Consider the following 14,344-nt stretch of genomic DNA (forward strand, 5'->3'; position numbering starts at 1 on the left):
CAGGAGCATTCAGACCTGCACTACCAGACACAGAGACAGTTTTTACCCACAAGCCATCAGACTGAACTGCTGACATTCTATACACACCATTACACACTTACTACCATTACAGGACTCTACAGACTGTCACTTCAACATATGCCACTTAAAATGCTCATTGCACAAGTTTTGCACAAAGTTTAAATACCAACTTGTATTAAATTCTCTGAATATTTAATACTTTTGACTCTTTTTTTCTCTTTATCATTATTATTACTGCTTTTTTCTTTTCTTTTCTTCTTAGTATATCTGTACATTTTGATATGCTCATGTAAAGCTGAGGAGCACGAGCCAAAGAATGCCATTATGGGTAAATGTGGCTACACTGTTTGTCTGTACACGACAGTAAAGCTTGAAACTTGAACTTGAACCTTCTTTTATTTTTCTTTCATGTTTAGTGTTAGCCATTTGAAAGGTAGTCAGCTTACGTTGGGACATCTTTAAGCCATTAAAAAGGATTTTTTATGTAGAAAAATTTATAAAGAACAGAAAATAATTTGGATATCAATTTTAACTAAATTTGTAGAAACTTTTCTCTTTTTTTTTACTTTTAGGGCTACTGTACAGTTTTGTCAGCACTACTGTAAGTCCTACATAAGCATTCTGTGAAGCAGGCATATTGTGCATTTCTGAGACTCCAGGAAACCACTGCAATTGACTGCAAAGGTTTTAATGTTTGGGCAGCAAAGTCACCAAACATAGAAAACAAATCAAATGTGACTTGTTTCATAATGAAAATTGTATACGGCCCAGTGATCACTGATAATAAAGTTATGGATCTTTCCTTGTTCATTTTGATAGGGATTTTACGTTGTATTAGCCAAAATGACTATGATCAGGAGCTATAATCATGGTTTCCACGTCTGCTGCCAGTGGAAACCACCTGTCAGCCTTTCCTTGTTCATTTTGATAGGGACTGTTAGGTCTAATGTCAGACCTCGCTGGCGTAGAGGTTTGTCACTGTGAACAAAAGGAAGACACTCCGTACGGTTCTCACTTGCTAGCATGGGAAGTCCAGCAAGATCTTCAGCCAACTTCAAGCTGACTCACCTTGCAGGCTCTTTTATTGACCACCATGGGTCACACAAACACACAAACACAAACACAAACTGGTTTAAAGTGGTTACACAATGTAAAACAGCGAAATTATGTTGTATTAGCCAAAATGACTGTCCAGGAGCTATGATCATGGTTTCCACGTCTACTGCCAGTGGAAAACACCTGTCAGCAGATGTTATTCTCAAGAACTTTTCACTGTCATCACTTTGTTTGCTTTGATGACTATACAACTGACAGCTACATACAGTCTGTATAAGTTGCTGTCTTGTCAGACATGTCATATTTGGGTGTTTCCTAACACCACTGAGAAAATTGCATTCCTCACCTGATCACTTAACCATTAGTAAATGCTTGCAGGTATGCTTTTCTTGTTTAACCAGAAGCGGTCCTGCTGAACATACTTAACCTTTAGTGGTTTTAATATGTTTTTCATTTCACTTCTATGGAGTTTGTAACTTTGCACTGATGCTGATGTGGTTGAGTCTGTCTGGTTGTTTATTCACTCTACTATTGTCTTGTTCATGTTGTTATTGACAAAATTTCCTTCATGTAATGTTAGGTATTGTTCCATTTTCAGCATGAGTGGTTGATGTGTGAATCAATGTATTCTTGGGTAAATTAAATAGTCCTTCAGGGAGTCTCATGTTAAATCTCAATGATGAGAAAAAAAACAAACAAACCCATAAGCATAAATCAAAAATCTGCCTGATGTGTGTGTGTGTGTGTGTGTGTGTGTGTGTGTGTGTGTGTGTGTGTGTGTGTGTAGATATATCCCTCTAGCCCTCCCAGCGAGCCTGACAAGGAAAAGTAGAAGAGAATGAATGGATCTGTCTGAGTCTGTCTGGTTGTTTATTAATTGTAGTATTGTCTTGTTCATGTTGTTATTGACAAAATTTCCTTCATGTACTGTTAGGTACTTGTTTCATTCACGGTATGAGTGGTTGTTGTGTGAATCAGTGTATTCTTGTGTAAATTAAGTAGTCATTCAGGGAGCCTCATGTTAAGTCTCAGTGATGAAGAGTCGATGTAGTGAAGAAACGAGACTTCTTTGAGATCACAATGTATATATGTTGAACTACTGCTGGGAACTACAGTATCGTCAAATTTTGTGTCGTCATCTTTTAACTCTGCTAGGATATATCAGAGCGCTGTACAGCACACTTTCCATCAAACTTGGTTTTGATGGCTAAGATCACAAAAGGTAGTGAAATGTCAAAAAGGCAAATGTTTAATGTTATGTGAACCATGTGTTTTTACTTTAGAGGTATTCACTGAGTTTATTCAGTTTAAGTTGTGTTAGTTTAATGTGAAGTGTAATTAGAAAAACTTTTGTGGGTGTGTAAAAACAAAAAGGTTTTTTGTGCACCATAAAGAAGAATTTATGATAAGATTCACTGGATCTGAGTCTGATGCCTTTTTAGCTGTTGTTTCTTTTCTGTTTAAATATTCATTTCTATTCATTTTATTTCAGTTATTACATTATATCTAGTTTAGTATGGCAACGTCTAAAGCAGGACAGGCAGGGAACAAGGTGAAGAGGGGGACGTTACACTAGGAAATGTTTCAAATACCGAGTAGTCTGCTTCCTTAATCATTTAAATACCAATGCTTTTGCTTATGCTGGATTGACAAGCATCACTTCACTAGGTGATTTAGGACCATATAGTAATTTTTATTTAATAAAATTGTTAAAAAATTGTTTGCAGCCAACTAAAATTAGAATAACACAATGCATCTCAAATCTGCTGAATAAATTATGGTAGCGTAAGAGTTGAGTCACCTCCCTGATACTGCAAACTAAGGGTGACAAAACCGCCTGAAGCATGCACACTGTCAGGCAGAGCTTTTTAGTTTTCCTCTGACGCACTTCTTCTTTTTGTTCTCATTCTGTCACTGTCATGAGTAGGTCTGAGCAAGGCTCCAAAGCATTCATACGTAATGGATTCATGCTCTGGTTGTGAATGAAACCCTAACCTATTGTTCCAAAGATGGTAATCTCTCCACTACACTGTCCAGCTACACTACTCAAGTGCCCCAAACGGTCTGAAGATACCAATGCCTCCTGCTAGAACCTACGACCTATCCACGCAGCCACCCTACCTCTGAGTTAAATGGGTTCACCAATCTAAGAACACTACAATATACTTCTTACTACAGAACTGTGAGAGATTTAGGAATTCCCTCATCTAGAAAAGATCATAACATTACATAAATCATAGCAATCTAGTAATCCTCTGTGGATAAGGTCAAAAAACAAATGCAGAATACCCGTGTGATATTTGAGCACTAATGAAAAGCAAATAGCAGGAGCAGAAATTACTGCATTGGCTCAGGGACACTTCTGACAGCTGTTGTAAGTGAACACTAACAAATGCAATAGGGGTGGGTTTTGATAATGATTTATCGATTAAAATCGATTCTGGCTTGGATAACGTGATATCGATTCATTAAAATCCTGAATCGATTTTTTAATATAAATTTATATTGCCCAAAATGCCAGAATCTCAGGTTAAACCTCACAAAATTTCGAAAACCACCAAACAGCTAAAACAGCTTTAAATGAGAGCAGGTACATGGATTCTGCACAAGGACGTAAACACAAAGCGCGGACCCGCGGATCAGAATCAGTGAGATGTCGCTTTTCTCACCCGACGGCACGGACACGGTCGGGGCTGAAAGCCGACAGCTCACTGATTCTGATCTGTCGGCGGGTCCGCGGTTTGTGTTTACGCCCTTTTTGCGCTGATTCTAAAGCTGTAGGTTGTTTACATCGCTGTCGCTGTTTTTTTTCCCCTTTTACTTACTTCCGAAAAGAAAATCTAATGTCTGCCGTTCAATAGGCTACTGAACAAATTTAACCTTTTTAAAATTATGCAAAATGCAAAACGCTTAGCCGTGTCTCTAATAAAACCGCTGTAACATCAGAGGTAACGTTCAAATGTTGATTAATGGTTTTCTTTTGTTTATGATGTACTGCAGAATATTTTTATAAAATCCCAGGATAAGAAAGTCGCCTTCATGTTTTTCTGTGTTTTATCATCAGCTACTTTGACACAAAGGCATCTGCTGTGATGCTCACACCTTTGATAAAGTCTTGCGTGTGTCAGCTTCCTTTTTATAGATACAAAAATATGTAAATGTACCGATCTGAATTATAATATTTCTGACTGTCTGAGGCAAAATTTCCCAGATTCAAATCGAATCGAATTGAATCGATTCGTGGATCGAATTGATTCGGGACCTTGTGAATTGGAATCAAATCGATTCTATAAATCAGTGATGATACCCAGTCCTAAAATGCAGGTTCTGTTTTGTATTTCTAGTTCTTAGGTTTTGGTTCCCATTCTCCTCATGTCACTCCAGTCCCTGTACTCTATGCGGTGGTTTAGACAACTGCATTAAGTGCAATCACCATCTGATTGTAATCTATGAAAGACATGTTTCCTCATTCCAGGTAATTTTCTGGTTTACAAACTGAATCAACTTCCGTGTGAGAAAAAAAACATCAGACAAAAGAGAGTGAAAGAGGTTAAATAGTGGTAACTGGATATCTTTGAAAGTAGTGTTCGTGTTCTCAGTGATTTCTTCCTTTGTGGAGAGACACACATTCATCATGTCGCTCTCTGTGACATCGTTGGTGCTGCTGATGGTTTGTGGCACTCAGGCTTCACATTTTTTAGGCACAGTCATGACCTACTACCCAAAGGACACTTTTGCAGATGGATCTGTCACAGTACGTACATTTTCTTTCTTAAAATAATTTAGGGAATTCAAAACTTGAAAATGTTAGGTAAACACTTTGTGGCTGTAACTCTACAGGTGACCCTTCGGTATAAGTTGAACTTCCACGACTGCACATCTGATACCACATGGAGTTGCCTCAGTGGTGACTGTGGGACTGGAACCTACACACTATATGTGGTAAAACAAGAGAGCAGTAGAGACTGGTGTCAGAGAGAGGGAATCATGACTCGACAGATTTCCAGTAACGCTCCGTTTGATCTTTGGTGAGTGTACAACAACAGGAAAAAGTAATTTCTAACAACATTTTTAAATTGTCATTGAAGGGCGACAAAAAGTTCCCCAAAACATCAGCAGCTTCACTAATTAGTCTTTTTGCTGAAAGACCCATGGTAAACTAATAATTTACTGATATATGTTATGTTCAGACTTTGAAAATTGAATTTTCTATCAAGGTTGAATAGTGGTAACTGGATATCAAACATCAATGGCATTGTATCATGGAGAGCTGTGACTCGGGTGGAACTGAGGAACCGCTCCGACACCAGCAAAGCCAACACATCACCTCAGACCACCATCCTACCAGCTGTGAGGTAAGCTCACTTTATGTGTGTCTATGTTTGTATTCTTATATATTTCATATTTTATGTTTATCCCTTTCATATTCAAAGTAATTTAACAAAGTATTTATCACCTGTTCTTTACATTGAAATGAATACAGCAAATAAAGCTACAATCTTTGTTTCTCTCTCAGAGTTCCTTCAAACTGTCAGAGAAATTTCAGCCTGTTGATGTTTGACCCTGATGGAGACAAAGTTAAATGCAGATATGGGAACTCCTCACTCTCAGAGTGTAACCCCTGCACTCCACCGTCTGTCCTCAGCCTCTCATCGGTGAGCAATGATTGTTACTCTCAGAGACAGGCAAAGCCAGAAAGCTGGCACAGACAGTCATGCAATAATGTGATGAGAATTTTTTTAACTGAATTACAATTCATATACATTTCATAGAAGTGAAAGTTTATCCAAAACAAGTAGCAGTTATTTATAGCATTCAATTTAATTACATGACAGAAAACATTTTGGTTATTTTGATTTCAAGCCTGTTTTTCTCCTCTTGCAGTCCTCTTGTACTCTGTCATTCAGCCCCACCAGCAGCAGTAATGAAGGTTCGTATGTAGTACAGCTGGTGATGGAGGACTTCCCCAGACAGACCATCACTCTGACTAAAACCGATGGGACACAAACCACAATAACTACCAACGATGCCATCAGCAAAATACCGATTCAGTTTGCTTTGAAAGGTACCAATAAAGTTTCATTATCTTAAAATGAAAGCACTAAAGAGCTGCTGCTGCTGAACTTAGTGCTAGGCCTGATGTACTGAGATGTTTGACCACCAGTGTCATCAGGACTGATTCTCTGGACCAACAAATATTAATCTGTCCAGCAGATATTTTACTGTGGATCATCTTTGCATCCTGTGAGAATCACCTTAACTTCTCTGTATTCTTCCAGTTGATCCTGCAGTGCCATCCTGCACAGAAGGACTCTTTCTGCCCAAGTTTCTTCCTCCAACACCAGCCAACGGAGCCCAGCTCTACAACAATGTCAATCAGACTCTGGAAATTAACATCACTGCACAGGCACTTAACTCCACGTAAGTAAAACACAGTTAAAGACTTTGTCTGAATATATATAAAAGTTTAAATATTATATTCCGCGCAGCCTCTGGGTAGATATGAAATATAGTCCTACAAGTCATAAATTTCATAGAAATGAGTGACGTGAAAATCTGAAATATGTCTCAGGTTATCAGGTTACAGATCTGACATGATCTTTAGTATTACAAAACTCCACTGCTGATGTACAAGATTACAGTCAGACGTCAAGTTAGAAGACACAGTAAGTGAAAAACAGCCAAGACCATACAGATTTAAGGACATAAATACAAAAAGATTAGGTAAAACAACGGTAAACATTGAAAGTAAGGCAACATGAAACACTTCCAGGGTTGGTTGGTATATGCAAAAAATCAAACAAAAAAAAGCATGGCCTAATAAAAGCTGTGCTCTAGTTGGAAAACAAAAGAAATATGCTCCTTTTGTAGTCGTGGAGATATTGAAAAAAAGAAACACAATTTGATGAGCTTTTGATTTTGTCTTTTGAAGGGTCTCTGAGCTGCTCTACAGCGGTCCGTACAACTTAATCAACAGTCCATCAGGACCAGGACAGTTCACCCTGAGATGGACACCATCTGAGAGCGAAGGCGGACAAAGCCTCCCCATTTGTTTTGTTGTCCAGGCAGTTTCTGGGTCAGTCTCCTGTTTCATATAAATGACTCTGTAGAAAGTTATAGCAGCTCTGAAATTCCTGAAATGAAAAATTTTCAAAGTCACATTTTAACTTGTTGCTGAAAAGGTTTCTTGTTGTAAGGATTGTTCTATAATTAAAAGGTAGTTAGCTCTCCTTTGAGTCAATAAATATTGTTCATCTTTTGAGATTACAATTGTAGTCAGAAGGCAAAATGAAAACCAGGAAGCTGATAACAAGAGAAAAACATCTGTTAGATAAGAAAGGAAAAAAACACTAAGAACCTGGGTAGAGGAAAATGGATATATCAAGTAATTAAATATAGATGCTCACTGGGTACCTGAAAATATAAAGATAAGAGAGAAAAGAATAAAGAAGATTCATTTAGTGACGGAGGACATACAAAGGGTTGGTGTGACTGAAGAGGATGTTAGAAACACAGTGGGATGGAGGCAAATCTTCTGATGTAGTGATCAGTAAGGGGTGCCTGTATTAGAAAGCAGCGGGTTTGAAAACCACCATGTTGTAAAAGCATGCTCAATTAAGATACGAAGTGTCAGTGTTTAAGTGACTTGAAGCTATCATGGCATCGGAGGCCTATATTAAACTGACTTGTTTTTACAGTGGAACCAAGTATCAGTCAGAGCTTCGATGTGTCACTGTGACTGTTGCAAATGGTGAGTAGAGTCCCTCACCATTTCAGCCATATTTTAAATCTAATTTACTGGATCAGTGTAACTGACTTAGAAGATCTAATTCTGACTGTTTATAGGACCAACAACAACCACAACAACTACTACCAGTATATCAACTACTACACCTGCAACAACCACTACCAGTACTTCAACTACTACGCCCACAACAACTACTACCAGTACTTCAACTACTACGCCCACAACAACTACTACCAGTACATCAACTACTACACCTGTAACAACTACTACCAGTACATCAACTACTACACCTGTAACAACTACTACCAGTACATCAACTACTACACCTGTAACAACTACTACACGTACATCAACTACTACACCTGTAACAACTACTACCAGTACTTCAACTACTACACCTGTAACAACTACTACCAGTACTTCAACTACTACACCTGTAACAACTACTACCAGTACATCAACTACTACACCTGTAACAACTACTACACGTACTTCAACTACTACACCTGTAACAACTACTACCAGTACTTCAACTACTACACCTGTAACAACTACTACCAGTACTTCAACTACTACACCTGTAACAACTACTACCAGTACATCAACTACTACACCTGTAACAACTACTACCAGTACTTCAACTACTACACCCAGAACAACTACTACCAGTACATCAACTACTACACCTGTAACAACTACTACCAGTACTTCAACTACTACACCTGTAACAACTACTACCAGTACTTCAACTACTACACCCAGAACAACTACTACCAGTACATCAACTACTACACCTGTAACAACTACTACCAGTACATCAACTACTACACCTGTAACAACTACTACCAGTACTTCAGCTACCACACCTGTAACAACTACTACCAGTACTTCAACTACTACACCTGTAACAACTACTACCAGTACTTCAACTACTACACCTGTAACAACTACTACCAGTACTCCAACCACTGTTGCATCACTAGCTTCCTTGATCAGGAAAATTGGTTGGTGCAAAATTTTATTTTCACTATTTTTTTCTACATATTTCTGCAGATAACTTCTTTCAAGAGTGGTTTTTTTTTCAGGTTATATGTTAAATAATCAGATTGAATAAGTAAAATATAAATTTTGAGGGTTGCAAATATTATCTAATAATCTGCTTCTTATTCTGTTCATTGATTTTTTTCCCCCAGTAATTTTAATTGATGCTTAATGACTATAATAATGTTTAATTTATGATTTCAAGGTTTTATGTGATTTCTAAACAATTATATTAAAGTAGTAACTTTTATCTCTGATTTTCTACACAAATAAACATAAAATCATGATAAATGTTTTTTAAATGTTTTTAAACTATTGATGTTTTATTGGTTGCAATAAAACAACAATATGATTTCCAATTAACTTACTCATTTCCTGGAATGCAGGCGTTTATTGTGAAATTACTACTAATGCTAATATTACACTTACTAATACTAATAAGACTAGACCCATAACAGTGTAACACTATCAAAAAAGTTTAACTTAAGTAACATCAGTAATGGATTCACAGTATTGATTGACTAAGTTGAATGAAGTACGAAGGATCTTCGATACCCTTCCTCCAGTAACGTACAGTGACATTTACAGAAAGGCAAGCAGAGATGTACCGTTTGTGGTGCCTGTACGCACTCTACATTGGCATCTTCACCTTTCAATTCAATTCATTCTTATTTATACAGCACCAAATCACAACAACAGTCGCTTCAAGGTGCTTTATATTGTCAGGTAGACCTTACAATAATACATACAGAGAAAAAAAAACAACAATCATATGACCCCCTATGAGCAAGCACTTTGGCAACATTGGGAAAGAAAAACTCCCTTTTAACAGGAAGACACCTCCGGCAGAACCAGGCTCAGGGAGGGGCGGCCATCTGCTCCGAACAGTTGGAGTGAAATAAGGAAGACAGGATAAAGACATGCTGTGGAAGAGAGCCAGAGATTAATAACAAATACGATTCAGTGCAGAGAGGTCTATTAATTCATATTGAGTGAGACAAGTGACTGAAAAGGAAATACTCAATGCATCATGGGAATCCCCCAGCAGTCTACACCTATTGCAGCATAACTAAGGGAAGATTCAGGGTCACCTGATCCAGCCCTAACTATATGCTTTAGCAAAAAGGAAAGTTCTAGGATCAGAGCTTTGGGGGTGCTGAGCACCCAGAGAGCTGCCCAGCCAGGCAAGATAAACTTTACTCGTCACAATGAGACTTCTTCCCTGTCTCTGTCAGTCCCTGCATCTTTAAATGTCTCCAGTTATCCTGAGTTCCCTTTATTTCTAATAAAAAAAAGTCCTCTCTCAGTGTACTTTCAACCAAAAGGCAAATAACCAAACCACGTGAACATCTAATAAAATATATAAATATTGAAACACTGATCCAACATTATCCTTTATTGACGGATCATTTGTTCTTACACTTTTACCTGAATGTGGCTCCTGGGTTTAATATTGGCACATGCACATATGGCAAAATGACCAGCTTCTCTCATTCCATTTCAAACAGGACAGTGGTAACAACAGTAGGCTACGGACAATTTAAAATTTTAGATTTTAAATAGGCTGGATAAATTTCAATGGGAGCAACAGGGCGGTCAAATGTCGCTGATTAGCAAGACGGATTGTAGGGTAGCAAATATCGTCAGAAAACACACTTTCAACACTGCAGGTTACCTGGGTGTAATGTTTTTCAGCTAAAAAGAAACATGGTCTGACTCCTACATAACTATATAAAGAGTAACTGAAGGTTAAATGCAGCTAACATGTCCTGTTTTAAGCCAGGCACTTACACCTCAGCTCCACTGTGTCTCAGCCACCATTGCTCTGGCACCAAGGGTGCTAGAGCCAGAGTAGGGGAGAGCTGGGACAAACCATTTTGGCAGGGGGGTGGGGGTATATCTATACTTTTGTTGTTAAAATGTTACGTCTCAACCAAGTACTGTATGCTTTTTTACATTTTTAGTAATGAGTCACACAAACAACAAATATTGTCAGAAAAGTAAGAAATCTTTAAAATCGCCCCTGGTTTAAAGTCTAATCTTAAAAGTAGAGATAGTGTCTGTTTCCCGAATCCAAACTGGAAGCTGGTTCCATAGAAGAGGGGCCTGAAAACTGAAGGCTCAGCCTCCCATTCTACTTTTAACCCTTTAAAGCTGGTCGGAGTGGGCACGCTCCATTTTGCGTAACTATTTTTAAATCCCTGTAGAAACGGAACCACGTAAGCTAGCGCAATAATTTTTTTTGCATATGAAACCGGAGGAGTTGTACTTACATCTTATGCCATCAGCTTGCCCTAGGCCATGGTTTCCTTCCACATATAGCTTTGCAAAAAGTGCATAAAAAGCACTTGCAGCATCAAAAATATAATATTCCAGAAACACGCTTTGCCGAGCCGATCAGCTGTTCATAACACTTACTACGTTGGAATAGACGTCAGCGCGAACTATCGCGTGTCCGCCATTACTTGCCCAAAACCAGAAGTGACGTCATTTTGCGGAAAATGTAGGGGTTTTTTGGGGGTTTTTTTGTTTTGTTTTTTTTTACCTTTGGGGCCTTATAAGCCTATACTGGTGTTTTTAAAAGTCATGTTTGACTTTATGCTTTTCTGTATAGTTTCTGGGATGCTTAGAAGTCAAATTGCACTGCTGGAAATACTTTATTTTGATGCACATGCTGTTTTTTTTTTTTTGTTTGTTTGTTTTTCCTGCAGTATATAAAAATTGGTGTATCTCAAAAATAAAACTATGAAGACACTCAAAATAAATTTCCTGTTGTTGGAAACTATTTTGTGAAACTTTTTTGTATTTACGTCTTGATGCATTCTCATTCATCCAGGAAAGTAAATCTCCAAAAGTTGATTCTGTTCATCTGGACGTAGCGTTTTGTGGGAAAACGTCACTTGGATGAGTGACAAAATGTTTTCCCACAAAACGCTACGTCCAGATGAACAGAATCAACTTTTGGAGGTTTTTTTGTATTTACAGCTTTGAGGGATAAACCTCTTAAATTTCTCTAACTAGAAATATATGTAAAAAAAACAACAACAACAACCCACAAACGATTTTAATTTTTTTTGTTTATTGCGCTTTTTTTTGCAATTTATGTAGTTACTATGGACTTCATGCATACATATTATTACAATTTGGGCTATAATGGTTGTATTGATGTATAGCAACTTGAAATGCTCCCAAAAATGGGACTACAGCATGTAAAAATGTAAAGATAAGCTCTGGCGGACTTGGTTCTATGATAGGTCTTAATGGGTTAAATACTCCAGGAACAACAAGTAAGCCTGCAGTGTATATACACATACACACATACACATATACACATACACACATATACATACACACACATACACACACACACACACATATATACACACAGCAATACTGGAAGAGCATATGGGAGAAGGACGCAACCCATAACGGCATTGCTCAGTGGCTAGTGGATCTGAGGGCAGACCATAGCGACCTCCCTGAACAGGGTCCAGTAACCATCACAGTGGCAGATATCCAAGAAAGGGTCTCCAGTATGAAGAGTTGGACAGCACCAGGGCCCGATATGGTTCACGCCTACTGGCTGAAGAAGCTGACTGCACTCCACGAGCGTCTGGCAGCACAAATGAACCAGTTGCTAGTTAATGAGAGACACCCGGAATGGCTAACCCAGTGGTTCCCAAACTTTTTTTGCCAGGCCCCCCTTTTTTACAAGAAAAATGTTCGCACCCCCCACCGCACAAACACATCCTCCAAACACACACACCCATATTTTGTTTACAAAGTCCATTGCGGTTTATTTCACACCTCAAACATTTAGTAAACAATTAAGCAAATACAAGTAAACGGCAATAAATTACAGGTAGTAATAAAATATACTACTAACTCTTTCACGCTGCGTCCACACCTACACGGGTATTTTTGAAAACTCAGCTGTTTCTATGCGTTTGGGCCTTTCGTCAACACGTAAACGGCGTTGCGATTCACCGAAAACGGAGATTATTTAAAACTCCTTTTTTGCGTTTATGTGTGGACGAGGATTACAGAGTTCGTCACGCAACGTCAAAGGTATGTGCTTCTTTTCACGTCACGTTGCGCCACGTTATTGTTTACATGAGATGAATTGCAGAATGGCAGATAGAGACAAAATACTGTTAATCTGACTATCTTCAGGTTTTACACGCTTATACTGTATATACACACGCAGTTACAGTCCCTCCATTTAGAAAGGCAGAGGCATCACGGTGTAATTATTTTACATGTAGTTGTTTTTTTTCCTGTGTAATAATATTCAACATTGTTATCAATACATTTTTCAAAAAATGCCTCTCTGTGCAAAATGGGTTTAAACACATAAACAGCTGTGGGATACTGTTTGTCCGTGATTTGAACAGGGGGAACAAATTACGGCAGGATCAGCCTGATATTATTTGTATCCCGCTGTAACTTTACTGCATAAAGAGCTAACATGTCCAAAATGTCTGGACTTGTTAGTCATTACAAGAAGTGTTTGTGAACTAAAAATCAAGAATGTGGGATACTGTTTGTTGGTGATTTGGAGAGCCCAGCGCTGCTCCCGACGCAGGGAAAACTAATTTTGCAGGGGAGACCTACCTTGGCACTTGTGCAGGTGAAGCCAAAGGGAAGATATGCTTCACCATATTTTCCTGTCTTTGGCTTGGAAGGAAGTTGGTTTGGAAACATATTTGGCAATGCTTCATCTCCTGCTTTGCGTTCGTGTGGGAGCCCCGTCAAAAACCTGTCCACAGTGTCCAAGCGCTCTTTTTTTTTTTTTCTTTTCATACCGCACCCTCCCTGCAATGGCTCTGCGCCCCCCCTAGGGGGCGGGCCCCACACTTTGGGAACCTCTGGGCTAACCGAAGGTCGGACGGTCGTGATCCACAAGGACCCCAAGAAGGGACCGGTCCCATCCAACTACCGACCAATAACCTGCCTCAGTACTACATGGAAGCTCCTGTCAGGCATCATATCGGCTAAGATGAACAGGCACATGGGTCACTACATGAGCGGGGCACAGAAAGGGATTGGCAAGAATACAAGAGGCGCAAAACACCAGCTACTGGTAGACAGAACAGTCAGCCGAGACTGCAAGACCAGACTGACCAACATGTGCACTGCCTGGATTGATTACAAGAAGGCCTATGACTCAATGCCCCACAGCTGGATACTGGAATGCCTAGAATTGTACAAGATCAACAGGACCCTAAGAGCCTTCATCAGGAACTCAATGGGGATGTGGCGTACAACACTAGAGGCCAACTCCAAGCCCATAGCACAAGTCACCATCAAGTGCGGGATCTACCAAGGAGATGCTCTGTCCCCACTGCTGTTCTGCATAGGCCTGAACCCCCTCAGCGAGATCATTAACAAGACTGGCTACGGATACCGACTACGGAAGGGAACAGTTGTCAGCCACCTCCTGTACATGGATGACATCAAGCTGTATGCCAAGAGTGA

At 39.1% G+C, this 14,344-nt stretch overlaps 1 protein-coding gene across 1 annotated transcript; it reads left to right on the forward strand.

The window, feature by feature from the left end:
- Nucleotides 1–4,705: 4,705 nt before the first annotated feature.
- On the forward strand, nucleotides 4,706–7,283 carry LOC120439343. The gene is made up of 7 exons (XM_039610270.1): nucleotides 4,706–4,831; nucleotides 4,918–5,105; nucleotides 5,295–5,432; nucleotides 5,594–5,732; nucleotides 5,962–6,142; nucleotides 6,357–6,498; nucleotides 7,010–7,283. The coding sequence occupies exons 1-7, from the start codon at nucleotides 4,712–4,714 to the stop codon at nucleotides 7,173–7,175; spliced, it is 1,074 nt and encodes a 357-aa protein (XP_039466204.1). The 5' UTR covers nucleotides 4,706–4,711; the 3' UTR covers nucleotides 7,176–7,283.
- The last annotated feature ends 7,061 nt before the right edge of the window (nucleotides 7,284–14,344 follow it).

Source organism: Oreochromis aureus, linkage group 3 (genome assembly GCF_013358895.1).
Source record: "Oreochromis aureus strain Israel breed Guangdong linkage group 3, ZZ_aureus, whole genome shotgun sequence".
Taxonomy (NCBI): domain Eukaryota; kingdom Metazoa; phylum Chordata; class Actinopteri; order Cichliformes; family Cichlidae; genus Oreochromis; species Oreochromis aureus.

Excerpts from the sequence above, each read along its gene's own strand:
- LOC120439343 (XM_039610270.1), top strand. The coding sequence starts at position 4,712 with ATGTCGCTCTCTGTGACATCGTTGGTGCTGCTGATGGTTTGTGGCACT. Across the intron at positions 5,106-5,294 it reads AACGCTCCGTTTGATCTTTG|GTTGAATAGTGGTAACTGGA; the intron begins GTGAGTGTACAA and ends TTTTCTATCAAG. Across the intron at positions 5,733-5,961 it reads CTGTCCTCAGCCTCTCATCG|TCCTCTTGTACTCTGTCATT; the intron begins GTGAGCAATGAT and ends CTCCTCTTGCAG.